This window comes from Capra hircus, chromosome 29 (assembly GCF_001704415.2).
Source record: "Capra hircus breed San Clemente chromosome 29, ASM170441v1, whole genome shotgun sequence".
Taxonomy (NCBI): Eukaryota; Metazoa; Chordata; class Mammalia; order Artiodactyla; family Bovidae; genus Capra; species Capra hircus.
Window position 1 is genome coordinate 2,132,557 of NC_030836.1, and position 22,306 is coordinate 2,154,862.

At 42.8% G+C, this 22,306-nt stretch overlaps 1 protein-coding gene across 1 annotated transcript in view; it reads right to left on the bottom strand.

Annotated features, from left to right (window-relative positions):
- The window catches only part of FAT3 (FAT atypical cadherin 3), a 656,439-nt gene extending 647,144 nt beyond the window's left edge, over positions 1–9,295 (bottom strand). Inside the window, exon 1 of the mRNA XM_018043498.1 lies at positions 5,995–9,295. Within this exon, the coding sequence (XP_017898987.1) occupies positions 5,995–9,283 (3,289 nt within the window). The 5' untranslated portion in view covers positions 9,284–9,295. The remainder of the gene's footprint in view (positions 1–5,994) is intronic.

Sequence of the window (22,306 nt, forward strand, 5' to 3'; positions counted from 1 at the left end):
GAGAAGGCCCAGTCTGACACCTGTGGCCCTCTGTGTCACCGTGAATTGACCCAGTGCCTCCCACAAAAGTAGTGCCCAAACGACAACAGATTGTGAAGACAGCAGTGACCGCTGTCATATGCTATGTCAGGCTGCGTTATCATTCAGTAATTATCCATGCCTCTTCCTCCCTTTCTCTGTAAGAGAAGTAGTCTTCTCTGCCCCACATTGATATTCAACTCGATCCCAAGATGGTCTTTGGTCAATGGAACGCAGACCAGTCTTGAGTTAAGACTTCAAGAGGCACTGCAAGTTTCATCATCCTCTGGCACTCCTGACCTGACTTCGAGAACACTACAGCCCAGACACTGAGTACTCTCTTCAGCCTGGGTCCTGGAGTAGGAAAAACATGTAGAATAGATCGTAACTCACACTACACCCTGCAACAACCTCAACTATTTTGCCAGACCCAAGAGCAAGAAAAAAAATTTGCTTTTATAAGCCACTGAAATTTTTTGATTGTTTGTTACACAGCAATAATACAGAAAACCTGACTAATACATACACTTAGCAAGGTTATAGTGGCAGACTGGAGTAGAAAAGAAGGGGATTAACATGAGATTTGGAGTCCACGTCACTAGACTGTCAATTCCAGCTCAGACAACTCCCAAATGCTTGACCCCGGTTAGGCAAATCTCACTGAACCCCACCTTGCTGGATTAATGTATCAATTAGAAAGTACCTACAAAGCACCCAACACAGTGCCTAGCAAAAAACAGGTACTTGATAAATGGATCAATAATATAATTAGTAATAATGAATGGTAAAATATCTTCCAAATTATCCATGATTAATATTCTGAACTGAAAACTATTTGGATTAAATATTTCTTTAATACCAGCTAAATAAAACAGTGAAAGTCATTGTAGCTTACAAAAGTATCCAACAGAAAATTACAGTTTAAAATGTACAATGTACTCTATCTAAACCTTCTAAAACTTCTGAGTAGCCAAGAATATGAATTTTTATTGTGTCAAAGAATAAGAATGTGTTCTTTGTGAAGGAAAAAAAAAAGATTAAATTGCATGTTCCATCTTCCAGACTGGTCACTGGTCATTTAAACTGTGATTGAATCCACTGTAGTTGAAGGCTCCTCAGCTAATCTATTTACTGTGAATGTTATTAAACATTTATAAGTGCCGGTGCATGGTAAAAAACTCAAAAGGTATGGTTTTGTTCACTGAGCTCCAAAATAGTAAAGAACATAACACTACTTAAGTATAAGTGATAGTCGCTCAGTCATGTCCAGCTCTTTGCAACCCATGGACTCTTCTGTCCAGGGAATTCTCCAGGCAAGAATACTGGAGTGGGATGTCATTCTCTCTCCAGGGGTTCTTCCCAACCCAGGGACTGAACCCGGGTCTCCTGCATTGTAGGCAAAGTCTTTACAATCTGAGTCACCAGGGAAGCCCCTAGAACTACTAAGTGAATCAACTAATCCCAGCATAAGCTGATTCACAAAACAGGAGCACTGCAATTACTAAAGCATATAAATAGATTTTTGACTCATCAGGAAAGCATTCAGAAAACTATCACTATTAATGAGTAATACAAGATTTATTGGGGTTGGAAAGCTTGCTTAAAAAAGAAATTCATCCAAAACATGAGTTCAATTCCCCACCTTTCCAAAGAATGAGGAAAAGGAATTTATAGGAAAGAATCTGCAAACATACTCTAAAGAGCCCAGGTAAATTTAGGGCAGTGTTTCCGAACCACATGCAGAAGAACAGCTTGAAGAGCTCACGTGAAGATTCATAGGCTCCCATCCCAGAGCAACGGAATCAGAATCCTTGGGAATCAGGCCTGGGGATCGGCATTGCGAACAAACTTTCCAGCTGATTCACGTGCATGCAGAAGCTTGAGACCCATGAATCCATGCAAGCTACAACACAAGCTTTGGCAGGAGCTTTCAAGGTTCTTGAAAGACCAAACTCCAAACAAGTTTAAGCTGTTTTATGCCTGGGGGTCAAACGAAGAGCAGAGTCCAGACTTCAGACCCAGTAACAGTAGTAGGGCTAAACAGCCATCCATTCATTCTGCCAGCGGCTCAAGCCATGATTTTTAGCGGTTGCAGGCAGAGCTGATGGATCATTCAATAGGAGCATAAGCCAAACAGTACAAAGGGATGGCTTCTCCTGTTGCTCGTACATTTGCCAAACTTATCCCCAACCTTAGCATCCCCTGGCACAAGTCGAGGCAATCATTCCTCGTCAGCTTCTTAGGGTGGGATGTTAAAATCTACAAGAAGTGAGATGGAAGAAAGATGGCTAAGAATATTACCATACGGGAACTCTAATCTTCATTAAAACATTTCAACATCAAGTCCAAGCCTCTTTTCTGATAACCAGAGAAAAACATAGTTTTACTTCCTTAAACAGGGAAACCATATGAAATATACAGGAGAAAAAGAAATAGTCACTGTAGTTTTAAAACTAAGTAATTCGCTAGGAAGTTAAATCAGAAACATGGCTAATGAATGCAAAGAACAGAGTACTGAGTTAAGACTGAGAGGAAATGGTTCTAGATATATCCTCAAAACAGGTACATGACTTTACATAATGCACCCAGCTACTCTTTACCCCAGAGGAGTTAATGACCTAAGAAAAGAGATTAAGTCACAAAGCAATGTCAAAATGAAAGTGACATTGTTATCACTTAATGGCAAAATTTGTTTTATGCAATCCAGAATATAAGGGAACAAAGGCAAAACAGTGAGCTGACTTTTCAACAGAGGCAAAAGACACCAAACTCCTGAAGTCAAAACACTGATTGAAAGAGGTACATGCACCCCAATGCTCACAGCAGCACTGATTGCAACAGCCAAAGCAGGGAGGCCACCTGAACACCCGCAGACAGATGAACAGGTAAGGAGGAGAGATGAGTGGACAAAGAAAGGTGAGTGGAGTGTTACTCAGTCATGAAAAGCATGAAATGATGCCATCTGCAGCAACACGGCTGGACCTAGAGATTGTCACACTAAGTGGACTAACAAAGACAAAGGCCATATGATATCACTCACGCGTGGAATCTAAACAGATAATACAGATCAACTCATTTATAAACAGAACCAGATATAGAAAGCAAATTTATGGTTACCAAAGAGGAAGGCGGGTAGAGGATAAACTGGGAGTTTAGGATTAACAGATGCACACTACTCTACATACGCTGTGCTGTGCTTAGTCTCTCGGCTACGTCTGAGTCTTCGCAAGCCCATGGACTATACACACAACAGATAAGGAAGGACCCACTGTATACACAGGGTACTATACTTGATATCTTGTAATAACCTATCATGGAAAAGAATGTGAATAGGGATAGAATATATATATGTATGTATGTATGTATATAGTATATACATATATATCAGAGAAGGCAATGGCACCCCACTCCAGTTCTCTTGCCTGGAAAATCCCATGGACGGAGGAGCCTGGTAGGTTGCAGTCCATGGGGTCGTGAAGAGTCAGACATGACTGAGCGACTTCACTTTCACTTTCATGCACTGGAGAAGGAAATGGCAACCCACTCCAGTATTCTTGCCTGGAAAATCCCAGGGATGGGGGAGCCTGGTGGGCTGCCGTCTATGGGGTCGCACAGAGTCGGACATAACTGAAGCGACTTAGCAGCAACAGCAGCATACATATATATAATTGCAAATCAACTATACTTCAATAAAAATAATTTATATAGAGAATTATAAAACCAGCTATAGCATCAAATAACTATACACACATTTTCTGCAGTAATGCCCAAGATGAAAACAGAACAGTACAAACTGGGACAGTCTAGGCCACTCTCACCAAACTGCTCCTGCTCTTGCCTGCATCAAGCGACACAAGGGGAAACTTCCTAATAGAGCAACCCCCTGTGGCTTGATGCAGCCATGAGGCTGAAGTGGTTACTCATTCAGCCTGATACCTTACTGTTGACCTACCTACCTATATCCACCTGAGTCCCAAAGGGAAGCTTCTCACGCTGGAGAAGCACACAAACAATGGGACTGCAAGGGGAGAGGACGGCGATTAATGGCTGGTGCCAGCCGTCTCTGCGCTCAGGACTCTAAGGATTCTGACACACATTTAACACTGTACTCTTACAAATGTTAGATCAACACCAAACTCAAGTGTCTCTAGAAACAAGCAAGGAAGCCCATGCTTGTCTTTAGACTGGAGATTGCAGTGTACACCACAGTTACCCAGAGCTAAACTTGAAACTAGGCTCCAAGTTATGTATCTTCTCTGAATATTGGTTCATGAATTGAGTATTAAGATTAATGGGACTATTGGAAGAATTAAATAAGACTTGACTATAAAACCCTTCATACAGTATGTTGCCCATTGCAAGTACTCAATGAAGCCATTACTGTTAACAGTAAACTAGTAGCACAGAATAGACCCTCAGTAAAGATTGCTACTTTTCCTTTCTCATTTTGTATTTCAAAGGTAAAAATACATTCTAACTGAATGACAAGTTACATATAAAAGATAGAGTATATGATTAAATCAGAACCCAGTTTTCCTGACATTTACGTTTTCCTTCTTTGCGGCTATGGAATCAGTTTTACGGTTTATACCGGCCGTAATCAGAAATCACATATTAAAAATTTACAATTTAAAGTTGAAATCTGTGATGGTACAGAGAGTTTTGCTACTTCTATCCAATATTGAAACAGCTTCTCAAGCCCTTTTCCTGGTATAACTACTGTAAACTAGGATCCTTATGACAACCCCTTCCCACTACCTGTTTTCATGATCGTCATCAGCATCATCACTGTCTTCCTTACTGGGAACAAAACACCCTGTGAGCGTTGTAGAAAATACTTTCCTGGATCCAAATGTGTCCCCGCAAATGAAGAGTGCCAACAGTACCATTCACACGGGAATGGAGAAAACGGAGCCCCTGTCTTGAGATGTCTACAACCTAGAGAAGACTAGAAAAAGATACTTTGGGGACTTCCCGAGTGGTCCAGCACTGGCCTCCCAATGCTGGAGGCCCAGGTTGGTCAGGGAACTAGATCCCACAGGCTGCAGCGCAAGATCCCACGTGCCGCAACTGAGGCCTGGCGCAGCCATGTAAATAGATAAAAATAAATACTAAAAAAAGAAAAAGTTACTCTGCTGATCAAGGCATGCGCACGTGCACGTGCGCACACACACACACACACACTCACACACACACACAGCCAAGCACCTGTATGTTTAAAGGCAAATAATGACAATAAGAATAGAAATAAAATACCTGTCTGTAGCTATGATGATATGTAAATCAACAGGTAGGGGACAACAAAAATATCAGGACAATTTTGCCCTACATCTTAAAATGTTTCTATAAAATGTAAATTCTTACAGGTAAAATCTTAAAACCATTTTTTTAAATAAATAAAATCCACAGCATGCCTCCTCTAGTCTATCATGAAAGTATTTGTAGAAGGATGCCTCCATGTATCAATGGGGCCAATACAGTGCAAACGCCTGTCAGTCAAGGGCCAGAGGTGCCTATGAGACCCCAGAGACCAAGCAACTAATGCCAGATAGCTTCAGCAAAGCCTATCTGTAGAGGGAAACAAGAGCCACTTGAAAACTCACTTCACACTACTAATGTAAAGCCAATGCAAATGTAATTTACTTTATCAGGACCCTTAATTTAGTGAAGGTCCTGAGTACACTCAGCAGAGGTGAGAATTACCTATGCTTATCAGAAGATAACCTAGTGACAGCATGGCTGGACAGGAAAGAAACCAGGGACTCCCACTGAAAACCACCAGCTCTCATGTATAAAGAGGTCTTCTTACAAGTCAGTGCATTCTAAGGAAAAGCTCTGACTTGGTCACCTCTGCACCAGTGCAACCTCAACCTCATCTGTCATTCCACTTGAGTTCAAGAATAGCCCTTCACTTTCCCAGTGTTGACAACTGAAGAGACGTGAAACAACACTTCTGGCACAGAACTTGAAACTTACCACTCTCGTCATCAATATTGAACCTTCCAAGACCACTGCCATCCCTGATGGAGTACTGGATCTCCCCATCCCTCCCCGAGTCCTCATCGTGGGCAGTCACCTGCAGCACGCTGGTTCCAATCCGTGAGTTCTCTTTTACAGAGCCAACAACAGCAAAGTCCGGGAAATAGGGAGTATGGAGGTTTTCGTTGACATCCACCACTTCCACCTCCACAAAGGACACAGATGACAGCGAGACAGGCCGCCCTTTGTCCTTGGCCCGAACTGTGAGGTTATAGAACTGCTGCTTTTCATAGTCAAGCTCCCTGCTCAGGCGGATGGCGCCACTTGCTTTATCTATTTCAAATCTCCCATTGTAATCATTGACCAAAGAATAGCGCACTTGACCCCCCAGTCCCAGATCTGGGTCATGGGTCTCCAGCCAAGCAATGACAGTGCCAACAGGGAGGTCTTCAAGGACCTTCACACTGTAGCTACTGGGAATGAAAGCTGGGGAGCAGTCATTGACATCATCCAAGAAAACCTTCAAGGTGACAACAGAAAAGAGCTGCTGGCCACTTTCTGCCTTGTCTCTGGCTTCTATTTTTAAAGAATAGTTCGCTTTGGATTCCCGGTCCAATTGGTCCGCTATATACACAATTCCAGTGGAGCTATTGATGGCAAATTGTTGTGTATCTGTCAAGACTGAGTAAGTCACTTCACCATTAGAACCCAAATCTTTGTCACTGGCTTCCACTTGAATAATCTCAGTGCCAATACTTGAACTCTCAAGAATGTTAACTGAATAACTGTCTTGAATAAAAATCGGGCTATTGTCATTGGCATCCTCCACGTTGATGGTAAGCAACCTCCATGAGGACTTTTGTGGGTTCCCTAAGTCATAGATGGTGATGTTAAGGAGATAGAGGTCTCTGTGCTCTCGATCCATGGGCATAAGGACTTGAAGTTGCCCAGTCTCCATATCAATATTAAAACAGCTATCCATATTCCCATCAGATATTGTAAATAGCACCTTCCCATTGAAGCCAGAGTCGGCATCATAGGCTTTAATCTTCAGGATGTTAGCACCAACTGGCAGATTCTCCTTCACAGCCACATCAGAAGGAAATGACTTGTCAAAACGTGGTCCCTGCCGGTTAACTGAATAAAAGTCAAGAAATCCATCTTCTAGATTCAGTTTCCCATTTGCTTTAGCCTTAATGAGGAGCTTCTCTGCCAGCTTCTGAGCCACACGAGTTTCTCGGCAACTGAAGCTCTTTGAAGACACCTTCCCATGTAGGACTGAAATGTTAATAGACATAGGGTCCGCAAGATTCTCTCCATCAGTGGCTGTAATCCTGAGGGCAAAATTTCCATTTGTAATGCCAGAATTCATCAGTGACTTTTTAAGCTGCAAAACACCAGAGTCTGGGTTTAAATAAAAGAAACCAAGTTCGTTTCCAGAGATGATTTTGTACTTTACAAGCTCCAGCTCGTCAATATCGATCGCTGAGACAGCTGTGATATGACCCCCAACTGGAAAGTCATAGGAGATCACTCCCTGGCAAGCCACTTTTTCAAAGAGGGGGCTGTTGTCATTGACATTTCCGACTCGAATAGTCACATTGACCTCACTCTCGTGGCGATATGGCGAGCCCCAGTCAGAGGCTCTGACGATGAACCTGTACGTTTCTGGAGAGGATTCAAAGTCCAAGTCTTCAGTGGTGCTGATGATGCCTGTAAACTGGTTAATGGCAAATGGCAACACGTTCAAGCTGGCAATGCTGTAGGTGATATACCCATTTTCTCCTTTATCCTTATCAGAAGCTGAGACTGTCAGAACGCTTGTTCCCACAGGAACACTCTCATTCACAAATGCTTCATACAGCAGCTGCTGAAATTCTGGGGTGTGGTCATTGGCATCTTCTATGCTGATGGTGACTTGTGTTTTTAAATCTCCTTCTTTATTTGTCACCCCCAGTCTATAAATCTCCTTCTTAATGGTATTCAGTGGCTGTGCGGTGACAATCAGACCTGACCGGGGATTGATTGTGAAGTACTGGGCATCCTCTCCAGGGGATAATCTGTACTCCACATCTAGTGGTTCGGGACTTAATTTTACTATAGCAACCACAACACCAGGAGGGGAAAATTCACTAATGCTCACTTCGTACACTTCTTTCTCAAATCTAATTGGAACAGTGTCTCTTTTGGGGTTGGCGATGTGGACTACTTTGACTGCTGAAAATTTCTGAGGTGACCCCTTGTCTTTGGCTTGAAGAGTGAGGTTGTAGCCATAGGGAAAGCTCTCCCAGTCAACCGGCTTCTTCTCCTTAATCCTGTACTCATTCACCCACTTTCCTTCCTTGGCCAGGAAGAACTGGTCTAAAGGGTCCCCAGCCACGATGGAAACAGACTCAATCTCTCCATTGGCCCCTTCATCGAGGTCTTCGGCTGTCACCACCGCGTATACAGGCTCTGTGTCCAATGAGAAAGGAACGTGAGCGACCACGTGGAGAGTAGGGGCACGCTCATTTACCCGTTCAACATGAACATAAAGCTTGGCAGTGCTGCTCACTCCATTATTCCCATACAGCTTCATTCCCCGGTCCACGGCCAAGATCTCCAGATCGTATCTGCTCTTTTCATCATAATTTAATCGTCCACTTAAGGAGATGACCCCGCTCGTGGGGTGGACTGAAAAGAGCTCAACTTTGTTCTTGAAGTAGTAGTAGAATTCGCCATTGGAACCGATGTCTGCATCTGTCGCCGTCACCTGGGCAACGCTAGTCCTTAGTGGTGTGTTTTCTGCGATTGTAACTGAGTAGGTTGTGGGTGAAAATAAGGGTCTCAGGTCATTCATATCTAAAACCTGTATGCTCACTTTGGTCCATGCTTCCAAATCCTCACCTCGGACAGAGCCCTTGACTATCAATAAATAATTGTCCTGAATTTCCCTGTTCAATATGGCGGAATTGCCACCTTTAGTTCTTATTCTGAGAAAACAGAAATCTGCAATGATGACTTCCTCGGCTTTGAAAAAGCCTTCCTCGTCTCCAGACACTATTCTGTATTTGATGTCCCAGGACAGATCGATCAAGGTGACGCCCATGCGACTCTGGCTGTTGACGTAAGTCCTTGCTGCCGAGTTCTCGTACACGGTAGCATTATAAATGGAATGCGTGAAGTGGAAACCCAGGGCTCCGGTCCCAGGCAGCCCCTGAGAGAGTGTAGCCAAAAGCTTGAGAAGCAGGAGAATGAGGCAAGAGGGAGGCCGTGTGCCCACACAGTATCCCATAGTTATATCCATCACATCATACTTCCATCCTGGAGGGGAAAAACAGAGAGAGAAGAGATAAATTAACCTAGAGGAACATGAGAGAAGGAACAGAAGCAACTATTATGAAACAGTGTGTTTTGAAAACTTTATTATAAAATCTTTTTACTAAAACATCAATATAAGAAAAAAAAGTAGAACACTCCCCACTATTAGATGACAAGGAATTAAAAATCACTAGGATTTATACCTATCATGCCCGATTTTTTTGAGTGACACTTCTACAGTGCTGATAGGATTGACTGTTCACTGGTGTAAGCTTTCTTGTATTCTGAAGGTCAGTTTAGAAATACATACTGCAAGGCTTAAGAAGTTCATTTACCGCTGACATAATATTAAATTCTAGGCAATTATCCTAAGGAAATAATTAGACATGTGTACATTTACAGGACAGTTTAAAACACAACAATTGAAAAAATATTAATGCTTATCAATCAAAAAGCAAATACTTTGTGGCACATTTTAGAAAACAAAATACTATGCAGCCATTAAAAATAAGGACTAAAAAGGTATGTATTTTCAGGTGTAGTAAAAATATAATACTACATGGAAAAAAGACCATAAAACAGTATATGTGATATGATTCTATTATGACTTAAACATTTACATATAAACTGCATTTTTATCTTTAAAATGAATTAACTATGTTGTGAGTTTGGGGAGCATCTTGCATCTTCTAATATTTCTTAAATCAACATTGTACATCAATGGTTGTGTAATTACTTTTTATAATTAGGATCTTTAAAGAAATGTATTCCAAGTATTACCATCTCTGTCGTGTTGAATTTTAAACTGATCAAGAGTTAGGCCTAATCCAATACGATGAAGATTAACAAATTATCATGTAACAAACCAAGCAGGGAGGACCATCCCTAAGGAGTTACCTGATCTAAGCGATATTCACGAGTGGACTATGCCTCTCAGAACAAGAGAGGTAAGGAAGATTTTGTGCAAGGACAGTTTAAAGAATGACAAGAGATCTTCTTATGAGTAATTGAAGGAATTACTTCCAATTATTTTTATCAGCTACTATTAAATTTCCACAGTCACCACAGCTCTATGACTGTGTAGAAGAAAAGATTAAAAATATTTTCCTATTTTAACTGTAAAATCTGTCAAGTGCTTTAAAAACAGAGAAGGGGAATGTTATTTAACAGGGAAGAGCTTTCTATTTATATGCTTTGGCTCAGATTTTTAGAACAACCAAATGTATGAGTTCTTCCACCAAGACATACTCACCAGACCCTCACATTTCCTTTCTCTGTCTCTTCTATGGGAAACAGAATGGAAGAGAAGAGGGGAAAGGAAAGGAACGCTTCTGCAGGCATTCTGTGACTTAGCTGCTTTGTTACATTTAATCCTCGCAACAACCTAAAGGACTACAGAACCCAACTACATGTTAGAAAACTGAAAGCTAGAAGACTGTTAACCCACTTGGCTGGAATACTGGCCCATCCAGTTTCCAGAAGCAGAGCAGCATCTCAAACCCTGGTCTTTTCTGCTCCAAAATCCATGCTTTTTCCCATCACACCATCAATCTTCCTAAATTCTCTGTCAACATAAGCAAGAATGAAATGATTAACGCTTCCCAGAAGCACATATTACTTTAATTCTACAGAACTAGTTAGTATTTATCACTGATGGAAAAACATAAAACTCACCCACCTTCTCTATTTGGTTACCTCCATTCTGATTTTAAACTAGTTACAGTCACTGATTATAAGCTGAAAAATCCCCCGGGGAAGTTTAGCATCTTCAAATATTACCAAGTATTTCTGTAGCTTATAAAAATATCCATGGTTGGCAAGGCATGTAATTATTATAATTTTTTGTAGATAATAACATCGAACCTCACTTTCCTAATATTAGAACTCAGACTCTCTCCACACTCCACAATGCTTTCTCATTTTTTCCCCAATTCTGCCTTCCAGGAAACTCTCATAAGTGAAATTCTGGGCCTGCATTTGCTTAGTTCTACCTGAGAAGGAAATATGCCTTGCTGCTATCATCAGATGCAGCATCTAGGAGACACTGAATAGGTAAGCAAAAACAGTACAGTTTAATATAGGAATTTCATAAGCAAAATAAAGACTAAAAATAAAACATGCTGATGTAATGACCTTTTGTATAAGAAGTTAATTTCACAGGCAGTTCCTCTCGCTGTCTGTCCTTGGGAAATGCTCCATGTGCTAAGTTATGTGCGGAGAAGCAGCTTGGAGGCAGAAGTTCAAATATCCCTCCCAGGAGAGTGAACCCCAGGGGATCAGTGCAACTGGGGGTACCTCTCTGTGGAGCACACTCAGCTGAAAGAAGGGATCCTTAGGGATTACAGATAGAAACCAGGAGAAGCTCTAATAAGAACCCACATGACTTAAGAGGCTCTTTCAGTTCACCACCTGAGAATGCTTCAAAACGGAAGAGGCATTTTCACGTTCACTACGAACACAGTGGAAGGAGATGGGTGTTTATAAGAGGACAATTGAAGGCATGCACACTCTCTTAAGGTAGAAAAGAGGGTACTCCCAGCATCTCCAGGGAAATGCAAATTCTGTTTCTGCCTCGTTACCTACTCACCAGTCCTCCCTGGTGGCTCAGACAGTAAAGAATCTTTCTGCAATGCAGGAGACCCAACTTCGATCCCTGGGTAGAGAAGATCCCCTGGAGACAGGAATGGCAACCCACTCCAGTATTCTTGCCTGGAGAATTCCATGGACAGGGGAGCCTGGCGGGCTACAGTCCATGGGGTCTCCAAGAGTTAGACATGACTGAGTGATTAACACTTTCATTTTTTCAACAGAGTCTATGTCCAGCGCACTTCCTGTGGTTTTACCAATACATCACCCAAGGAATCTGGACTCTTCGGTCACCAGAAAAGAAAACCACTCCAATGGTGAATTCAATTCAACCAAAGTTTTCTTAGTCTGTCCCCACATTTCCACCCTAAGCCCAGCCTGAAGGAAACCTGTCAGGATGCGCCCAAAATGGACACCATCCTATTCCCAACATCGATACCAGCACGTACCAAGAACCATGTACCACAAAGAAGGTATACCGTACTGGTGTACTGAACACAATACTCTTTCTAAAGTTTTTATCAAATTTGTTACAATATTGCTTTTGGTTTATGTTTTGTTTTTTTGGCTGTGAGGCATATAGGGTCTTAGCCCTCCAACCAGGGATCAAACCACACCTCATGCATTGCAAGGCAAAGTCCTAACAACTGGATGACCAGGGAAGTCCCCGCTAAACACAATATTAAGGGAGGAAAGTAAATAGAGACCCAGAGGCCTGTAGTATGTTCAGCTCCCAAATCCTCCAAATGAGCACATCTGACTTCAGGAAAGAGAATCAAGAAATTATACAAATTCAAAGGAGGCTGAAGGGCTTCCTGGGGGCACTAGTGGTAAAGAAAGAAAAAGTGAAAGTTAAGTCGTTCGGTCGTGTCCGAGTCTTTGCAACCCCGTGGACTATAGCACACCAGGCTCCTCCATCCATGGGATTCTTCGGGCAAGAATCCTGGAGTGGGTTGCCATTTCCTTCTCCAGCCTGCTAATGAACCAGCCTGCCAATGCAGGAGACACAAGAGATGCGGGTTTGATCCCTGGATCAGGAAGAACCCCTGGAGAAGGGAAGGGCACCCTACCCCAGTATTCTTGCCTGGAGAACCCCATGGACAGAGGATCCTGGCGGGCTACAGTCCATGGGTTGCAAAGAGTTCGACATCAGTGAGGACCTGAGCACACACACATATAAAGGAGGCTAAAAGATTATCTGTTTCACTCTCTTGAGTTTAAAGGTGAGGAAACTGCTGCCCCAAAATAGGATGAGATCCCCTAATATAAGGTCTCAGATCTCCCAGGTTCTAGACAATACCAAGTGGAAAAGTTTGCCAACTGAATACTAATTCAGTTTCCTTTCAGTTTTATTATAAATTTCACTCTGTGGTTTATCATCATTTTGCAGTCATCTTTGTTTTCTAACATCTTATTACTCCCCCTAGAGTTACTCCCTCCTCTAAGTAGTTAACTGTTTATAAATAAACACTTAAGTGCCCTGGGGGAGAGTTACTTTTACAAACCCTTCTGGTGAATCTGTCAAAACAAAAAATGTTGTCATAATATGAAAAAAAAATCATTCATTTTAACTATTTGAAAATGATATTTTGCATATTGAGTTTATTTTTTTTAGCAAGATACACTGCTGGAATATTTTTCTTATAAAGCAGAATTAATGATCTTAAATGCAAATGAAAAGACTTTCAAACTACACTGAAATAAAATTGTATTCTTGTGTTCTAAAATCTGGATTTAACTTCAAAACCCTGAGCAGGACTGAGTTGTCAGCTTCAGTTGTTAAAACAAAACTATCTCATGAGGATTTAGTATTTTTAGTTTTGTTAAAAAAAAAAAGAACCCTATATGGCACAAATTAATTCAAAAGCTTGCAGTTTTCTTCATCAATTTAGAAAATAAAGGAGTGCCAGAAGTGAGAAATTCTTTAAAATTCTGTAAAGTAAGTATTAAAATAAGACTTCGGCTTCCTTTTTTCAGTATGCAAAGATGACTGTTAAGATGTTTTCTTAAAAAAAAAAAAAAAAGAATTCAGGTTTTCCACATTGGGGACAAGCTATTTGTGAACCCTGAGTATGAGAGTGATGGTTTGAGAAGCTCTGCACATTGATTTATTTTACTGCTTCTGGATTACTTTAAAGAAAGCACTTAGTTCCCAACCTCAGAGCCTATTTTCTACGACTTAGTAACATAATCAATAATTTTTGATATAATCTCTGAAGAGATCATCGAGTCATCAATCTTGGAGACATTTCCTTTCCAGAGGCAGCGCGGCGTGCCTCACCGCCCGGCCCTGTCCACTTGGATGGAGGTTCTCAGGCTGGGCTGCAGAAGGGCAAGCTGTTTCCTTTCCAGGGATGAAAAAACACCACAGACCCCAGGGCAGAGAACAGCTCTTATAAAAGCCACCTCTCTGTGAGCCTTGGCTCAGAGCGAGGCTCAGCTTGCTTGGGGAACCTGGGGAAGCTCCCTTTCACCACCATTAAACTGGGCTCCTGAAACAGCTGGGATTTCTGAACAGTAGAACAGCGCTTTAGGAAAGTGTTCTATTTTTACTCCATCTCTTCCCATCTTACAGATTTCTGAAAGGGGTTGATGGGCCAGACAGAGATGGTACTTGGGGAACGAGCTCTGAGAGCCTATGAGACAAAGTCAGTATCCGAAGGGCTTCCCCTTCCCAGGCATGCTTGACCGAGATGCCTTACATGAGGAATGCAAAGGAAGCCCAGGTGAGGCCTGTGACTGAGCCCGGAACCTGTGCAAACCCTGTGCGTACAGCGGTTCCAGAACACATGCGCTGGTGCCTGACCAACTGGGGTTGAATCCCAGCACTGCTCTTGAGTAGCTGTGTGACCTTGGGCAAGTTATTCAATCTGTCAGGGCCTCGCTGTCTTCAATTATACAATGAGAACGATAGTGCCTACTGAATTGGATTTGAGTTAAGAAATATAAAGCACTTAAAACAGTCCATGGCACATGGTGAGGTTCAACTGCTATCCATTAATATCATTAAAGGCAGTTTTTAGAGAGGACACAAATCTGTGAGTCATAAATGCAGGATAAGGGAGGAAATTCACAACCTATGCTGACATTTTCTTTTTCAACAAGAGAATCCACATCAAAGGTAAAGGAAAGGATTACTTTTTTACTACCAGCAAAGGGCCACTCCATGAGACCCAAAGGTGGCTTTGCCACTTACTGGCTGGGTGACTTTGGGGTAACACTTAAAGCTTTTCAAATAGGGCTTATCTTTAAAATAGGGGGCTTATAGCATTTCCCACTCTCATGAAACAGGCTTACAACTGTGTTGGGCACACAGTAAATGTTATACAAATATGAACTGGCATTACAGAAAGTCCCCTACACACGAACGAGTTCCGTTCTGAAGCACCTTCGTAAGACCAATCTGTTCATTAGTCCAAGTTAGCTTAGGTACCCAAGTGACACAATCAGCTATACAGTAATGTAATAGAATAGGTTCATTAATACTTTTCACACAAATAATATGTACATAAGAAACAAACATAAAAACTAAGGGCAACATATTTCATATTATAATACAGTACGTTGAAAAGTGCAGTAGTGCAGTACAACAGCTGGCACACGGGGCTGGCACCCAGGCTCACATCTTTGAAAATTTGTAACTCAAAGGTTTGTATGTAGAGGACTACTGTATAACTATTAAAGTGTTCATAAGAAGGGATACGAAGCAGAAAGTAACTGAAAACTGGGAAAAGGATACAGGGTCAAGAAGAAGACCATCCATGGAGTATGTGCATGCTGAGTCACTTCAGGTGTGTCTGACTCTTTGTGACTCTATGGACTATAGCCCACCAGGCTCCTCTGTCCATGGGATTCTCCAGGGAAGAACACTGGAGTGGGTTGCCGTGCCCTCCTCCAGGGGATCTTCCCAACCCAGGGATCGAACCCATATCTCCTTTGGCTCCTGCACTGCAGGCAGGGAGCAGTCCATCCTTAATAGGAAAGCCACTCTTCCACAGACCCAGGCCCCTGCCATGGGTGGGGGTCAGAGCCAGGGAGAGGTCCCATGCATGGTGACATGGGCTAAGGACTCTTGCCACAGTTCTGTAACTTATTTCCAACTCCTGAGTGTACACTTTCAAACTTAGGAAACCAGAGCTGCATTAGGGAGCTACTCCTTAGACTTGGCATTTAGTCCTGGGGAGTTCTAGCAGGATTTCTCCTTGCAACAATGAGACCCAGCACAGCCAGATACTGCTAAACCCTATCTTCTAGAGCAGCTTATTCCAATATGGCTTAAATTACCACCCTCATGACATTACTTGATGTCCTGGGTCCCTGCTCCTGAAATCAGTTTCAGACTGTCTGTACAACACACTTGGGAATAAAGTTTTACTCTCTGGCTGATGCTAATGGCTGCCTGAAAAGTAGAAAAAACGTTTATTGTGTAGTTTTTATTAATACAAATCATTGCAGCTAGAGAGTCTACAGGATAATATACTAGGTGTTTGGGTCATAAATAATCCATGTCATGCCATTACTCAGAAGATATTATGATATACTAAACCAGAGGCACATAAACCCACTGAGGACCATAAAATTGTCTCATGCAACACCCCAGGTTTAGAGTTGAGGAAATACACCAAGAAAGGTTAGATGATTTGGACAAGGTCACACAGATTGCCAGTTTAACACAAAAAAGCTAAAAACCAGACCTCAGATTTCTACTGTGAATTTGTCTCATTGCTATTGCTTCCTTTACAATATAGGCCTCCACTGGTTTGACTCTTCTTCCTTGATTTAACTAAACAGTACATACTCTATGAAGCAATCCTAGAGATACCCCTCTACTCAATCCACAGTGAGCTGCACATCTAAGGCTGCAATTCTGAAACTAGGGCAAATATCTGAAACATGGCAGGACTTGCTAAAGCTCACATTGCTGGGCTCCCCTCCAGAGTTTCTGGATCAGTTGGTCTCCAGCGGGGGCTAAGAATCTCATTTCTAACAGGTTCCCAGGAGAAGTTGGTCTCGGGGTGATCAGCGTTCTGAGGACCACTTCTCTAAACTCTGTCTGTATTTTATCTATATGCACCTCCCCCGACAGCACTGCCTTCCTTGTATTAAAGTTTCTTACTTGGGTTAGTAAATTACATAAAGCACTGCAATCTCCTTAGAGTTTCTTCTTCTTATTTAACAAATGCCTTGAAAAGGCAAAACTTCAATCAAATTGTGGAGTGACTCGTGTCTAGCCAGTGTACACTGCAACTCCACAACATGCTCCAGGGAGGGAATGAAAATGAGCCTTAGACAAATCAGGAATTATAATCATCGAAACTAGAGACCCTGGCAAAATAGCTAGTCCACCATTTCCCAAACTGTATCCCATATCACTCTACGAACATGTGAATATGTGTGCAACTAAAAACACTTTAGGAGACACCGGTTAAACAAAGGTAAACAGATTTCTTCATTTAGAACTTTTTGGAGTCTTTAGCATGCTCCAAAATAAACTTCTCCCATCTCCCTTCCTTAGTCATCTCTAACAGTTTCATCCTGCAACAATTTTTCCTGCTTTGCAATCTCTGTAGGAAAGCACAATCTATATTTATCATTTCCACTATAGCAATAAAGTTCCCTGATACTCGGTCAGGAATCAGTAAATGCTTGTTGTGTGTACAGGCATATTATGTAAATTGTGATTCCAAGGGATATTATATAGACAATTTCTAAAATCTTTTTGATCATGAATTTCCTCTCCATTCCTCTCCCCACACTGCCACCGGCAAGAGAAGAAGGAATATTTTGTGAATACAGTTGGGGAAACACTGATCAAGTCCAAGTTAGATATTGTGGCCTAGACAGGTCAAACAGCTGCCTGGAAAGCTTTGAAGGCAGGAGGTAATCCCAGGATTCTTGAGACTGGTTCATTATTCTTGCTACATCATAGCACAAGGTATGCATTCTCATTTCAACTAAGCAGGGACTTATCCCTGAAGAAACTGCCTCAATGCTTATCACATAAACACATCTCCATGCTTCAAATGAAGGAAAAGCTGAAAATGCCACAGTGTACTGTACATTTTCTTTTCTCATTGAAAAAAAGGCAAATTAAGAATTTTCACAGTTCTAATACAAAGACTCTATGTTAATCGTTTCATAGTTTTTATTATCTCTTTTTACTTATTCAATAGCCATAAGGTATTTTGCCAAGTCAAAAATACTCTGAGATGCAAAACTGTAAAACCAAGTTCCTATTTCACACCTCACTGGAAAATTCTGCTTGTCTACTTGAGCCCCAAGTCTAAGCAGGGTTTTATAAGCAAAAGAGTATTTCATCAACAAGGATAAGATATCTGTCATTCTGAACAAGGACTAAGTGAGTCCCAAACCAAAGCCTCCAGCTGGTTCTGTCAACTAGCCAAGCAGACCATTACCCAAACTCAATCTTTTTCCTTATAATAATACTGTAAATTCTCATTTTTTTCCAGTGGTGCAAATCTTTCTATTGTCTGAAAGTGGTCTCTCAGGAGAAAAGTCAGTCAGCATGAAGCAAGTGTAATTCAAGTTGGTTCTCAGAAAAATGGAAGATTCAGCCACACAGCGGCAGTATTATGAACACCCGCTTTATTTTCTCCCCAGGTGCTAGAAATATTTCCATACAACAGTGGTTAATGTCAAGTATCATTTCATCAGTAAATGGTTCAAATTCAGGGGTAATTCAACCAGGGGCTATCAGAAGGAAAGATTAGCATGTTGTTCAGCCTTTTAAAAATCACTTCTCCCTCTGGAGAAAGAAATTCATCATGGAGTAAGAGAAAAAAAAATATACGGAGAGGATGTAATTTGCTTCTACGCTTGGCTGTCTAAGAAAATGTTCCAGAAAAATGCATGATTTCAATTTTCTCTGGTGAGCTTCACTGACAGAAACCAAAGAGTATTCGCTTACTCCCAAGATTTTTTTTTAATGAAGAAAAAAAAAGCAAGGGAAAAAAGAAAAGAGAGAGAGAGAGACTGTCCAAGTAATAACATTTACTCTGGGATAACCACCTAAAAGAAAAAAGAACCCGAATAGTTTAGCTGAAAGCATGCCTTTGAATAGTGTTCATTCCAATAGTTACAGGGCAAAATTCAATTGAAGGGAAATGTGTTCTCTAAGCCCTGATGGCTCAGTGCTGAAGAGTCCACCTGCAGTGCAAGGGAGGCTGGTTTGAGTCCCGAGTCGGGAAGATCCCCTGGAGGAAGACATGGAAACTCACTCCAGTATTCTTGCCTGGAAAATTCCATGGACAGAGGAGCCGGATGGGCTATAGTCCTTGGAGTCACAAAGAGTCAGACACGACTGAAGAGACTTAGCACAAGACAACACAGTTTTTATGTTGCTCTAGGCATTATAAAGTAATCCAGAGCCCTTTGCTGACTACCTTTTGACATGACCCATACTTACTGCAACCTCCAGGACATGGACAGGGAAGCCTGGCGTGCTGCAGTCCATGGGGTGGCAAAGAGTCAGACATAACTGAGCAACTCAACAACAACAAATACTTACTGCTGTGTTAAGTCCTTGTGGTCTCTACTATTTGTAAAAGCTAACATCCTTTCTGCTATCCCAATTGCTGTTCCCCTTGAAAAGTGATCTTTAACGAAAAGAGTATTCTGAATAGTAAAATCAAGCATCAGGAAAAGAGAGTATGGGGAATCTCTGTCTACCTCCCTTTTCCCTCAGTGATAAGTGATGGGAATGCTAGGAAGGGCATCCTTGGGAGAGCTGAGGAGGGGTGAGGGACCCAGAGTTCTAGGACCAAAGCAAGGTGAGGAGAAGCATCAGGCTCCCCTCTTCTCACAGCACTGAATCACCAAAGGAAGATGCAGAAAATAACATCCGAAACACTGTTGGAAGTCTTCTGGGAGAATTCAATTCCATAGTTTTCCAAAATCACACACAGGATCAGGTCTTACTCTAGACAAAGCAGGTCACAAGTTCAGAAGGCAGTTCTGGAAAGGCCTATGTGTCTGGGTAAATACTTGCCACTCCTCTGCCCCCCCTCCCCCCACACCGCCCAGCTGATGTAAGGCAGCAGCCCTGAGCCCTATATATTATGCACAAAACAGCATTGCTAAATGAAGGTAGCAAGAGAACAATTCTCCACAATGGAGTGATACTATGTGTATCTCCTCATGAAGGCTGGGGAACAGGCAGATGAGTGTGGAAGAAGAATACCAGGGCAAGAAATGAAAAAAACAATGTATCAGGAAATTGGTAAGACTGAGAAAACAGCATGTTAGGCAGCAATGTCAATAAACTCAAAAAGTTAAAGAAATGACAAAACAGGCTAATTTATGAAAAATGAACACATTATGTGAGAGGTTGTTTTTCTTTTCTTTTTTTTTTTTTAATGTAAGAAAAGGCAAAGCAGATGATCTGGGAATAGGCAATGAAAAAAATTGTCCAGGATTTAAAACAGCTCACATGTAGTTCAAGAAATGCCGTCTTGAAGTTTGCTGACAATCCAGAAATCTTGTCAGTCACGTTTCCTCACGTTGCCATCACTGACAACTGGGTCTCAGCAAACAAGGCACAAATGCAAATTGCGTTCCTTCAGCTCTCCCACAGTCCCCATTAATGTTATTTATTATCGACTCACGGGTTTAGGCCAACATTGCTTGGATTAGTACCCTGTGCTAATGAGACCAGGGTCACAAGTTCAGTTCCCACATGGGATTACCCAGAGTGTTCCTAAGAACAGGTCAACAAGGATTGCTGAGCATCCACTACTCTTCATCTTGAGATGCCCAGGGATGCAGAATCGTGTCTGTGGGGTCCTCATGTTCACTAAAGAAAACGTGTTTCCAGAGAGAGCTGAGACATTTGTGAACATTTCTGTAGACCCAGATTGAAGTAGTTGCCAAAGAACCTCTGAACACCTAGATAGTAATTTCAGCATAACCAACCTTATCCTGACATGCTGGGTGCAGGGCAGCGTGACTATCCCAAAACAGCTGTACATGAACTAGGTGTGATCACTCAACACCTCAGAGCTGGTCTGAGGACGACTCTGGGCCATGAACGAAGCCAAAAGGCCAAAGGCAGACCCTCCCTTTGGAGACCAGCTCACAAGCACACAGACTGCGCCGCTCAACTAGTCACCCTGAGAGACGCTAAACTACTGCTTCCCCATCTCTGTCAATCCTGCCGCACATCCTAATTTTGGAAGAATGAAGACCGGGCGTGGTGGCGTGGTTAATGAAGTGGTGGGACATTCCCTCAGTGCTCCCCACCCCGTCCCCTGGCTTCTGGGGACCTTGGTATCATTCTGGATCCGGAGACCCAGAAACAGAAAAGCAGCCAGATGTAGTAAATTCAAAACAAAAATGAATGTTACCAGAAGGCTGTGAGTTCAAATCCAGGACTCTGGAGTTGGAAGAGCTTACAGGTCACTCACGGCTGATGAGAAGGAAGGTATTGCTGAGGGCACATTTCCTGGGCTTTCAGGATGATAAAGACCCGAACTGTCACCACGCCTCACCAGTGATGCCAACATCATGCATGTCGAGTGAACCTGCCCTCACTTCCTGTCTGGACTCCCCTCCAGCCACGGTGAGCCCAGGCCCCTGGCCCTCACTTCCTGTCTGGACTCCCCTCCGGCCACGGCGAGCCCAGGCCCCCGGCCCTCACTTACGGTCTGGACTCCCCTCCGGCCACGGCGAGCCCAGGCCCCCCGGCCTTCACTTCCTGTCTGGACTCCTCTCCGGCCACAGCGAGCCCAGGCCCCTCACTTCCTGTCTGGACTCCCCGCCGGCCACGGCGAGCCCAGGCCCCCGGCCCTCACTTCCGGTCTGGACTCCTCTCCGGCCACGGCGAGCGCAGGCCCCCGGCCGTCACTTACGGTCTGGACTCACCTCCAGCCATGGCGTGCCCAGCTCCCCTGGCCCTTCTCCTGCCCCTGGCGGACCGCCTCCCACCCCTGGCTATGCTCAGGCAGCTACCCTGCTGAGCTCCTGTCCCCAGTTCCCCATCAGGAATCCCGGGCACATTCCTCACAGCTTCTGTCTCTCTCAAGGCACATTTGTCTGGTCCCCAAGTCTAGCTGCAGCTTCCTATTATTGGTCCTCAGAGCACCCAGAACTTTTTCTCCCTAACGGTTATCACTATTTTAGTTATATTTTAGTAAGACTATTCAATTAATATCTGTTCTCTCAACTGGACTATAAACTAGGAAGGGACTGTCTCTTAGGGTTATCATTGCTGTCTCACATTAAAACTACTGCTTGGCGCATATCGGGTGCCTAGTATTTGCAAATATTGGACAAACTATAAATGTCTTACGGGAATACAGGATTAGAGCAGTGGTTCTCAACTGGGGCTGATTGGGTCCCCAGAGTACATTTGGCAGTGTCTGTGGACATTTCTCACTATAACAATGAGGAGAGAGGTGCCACTCGC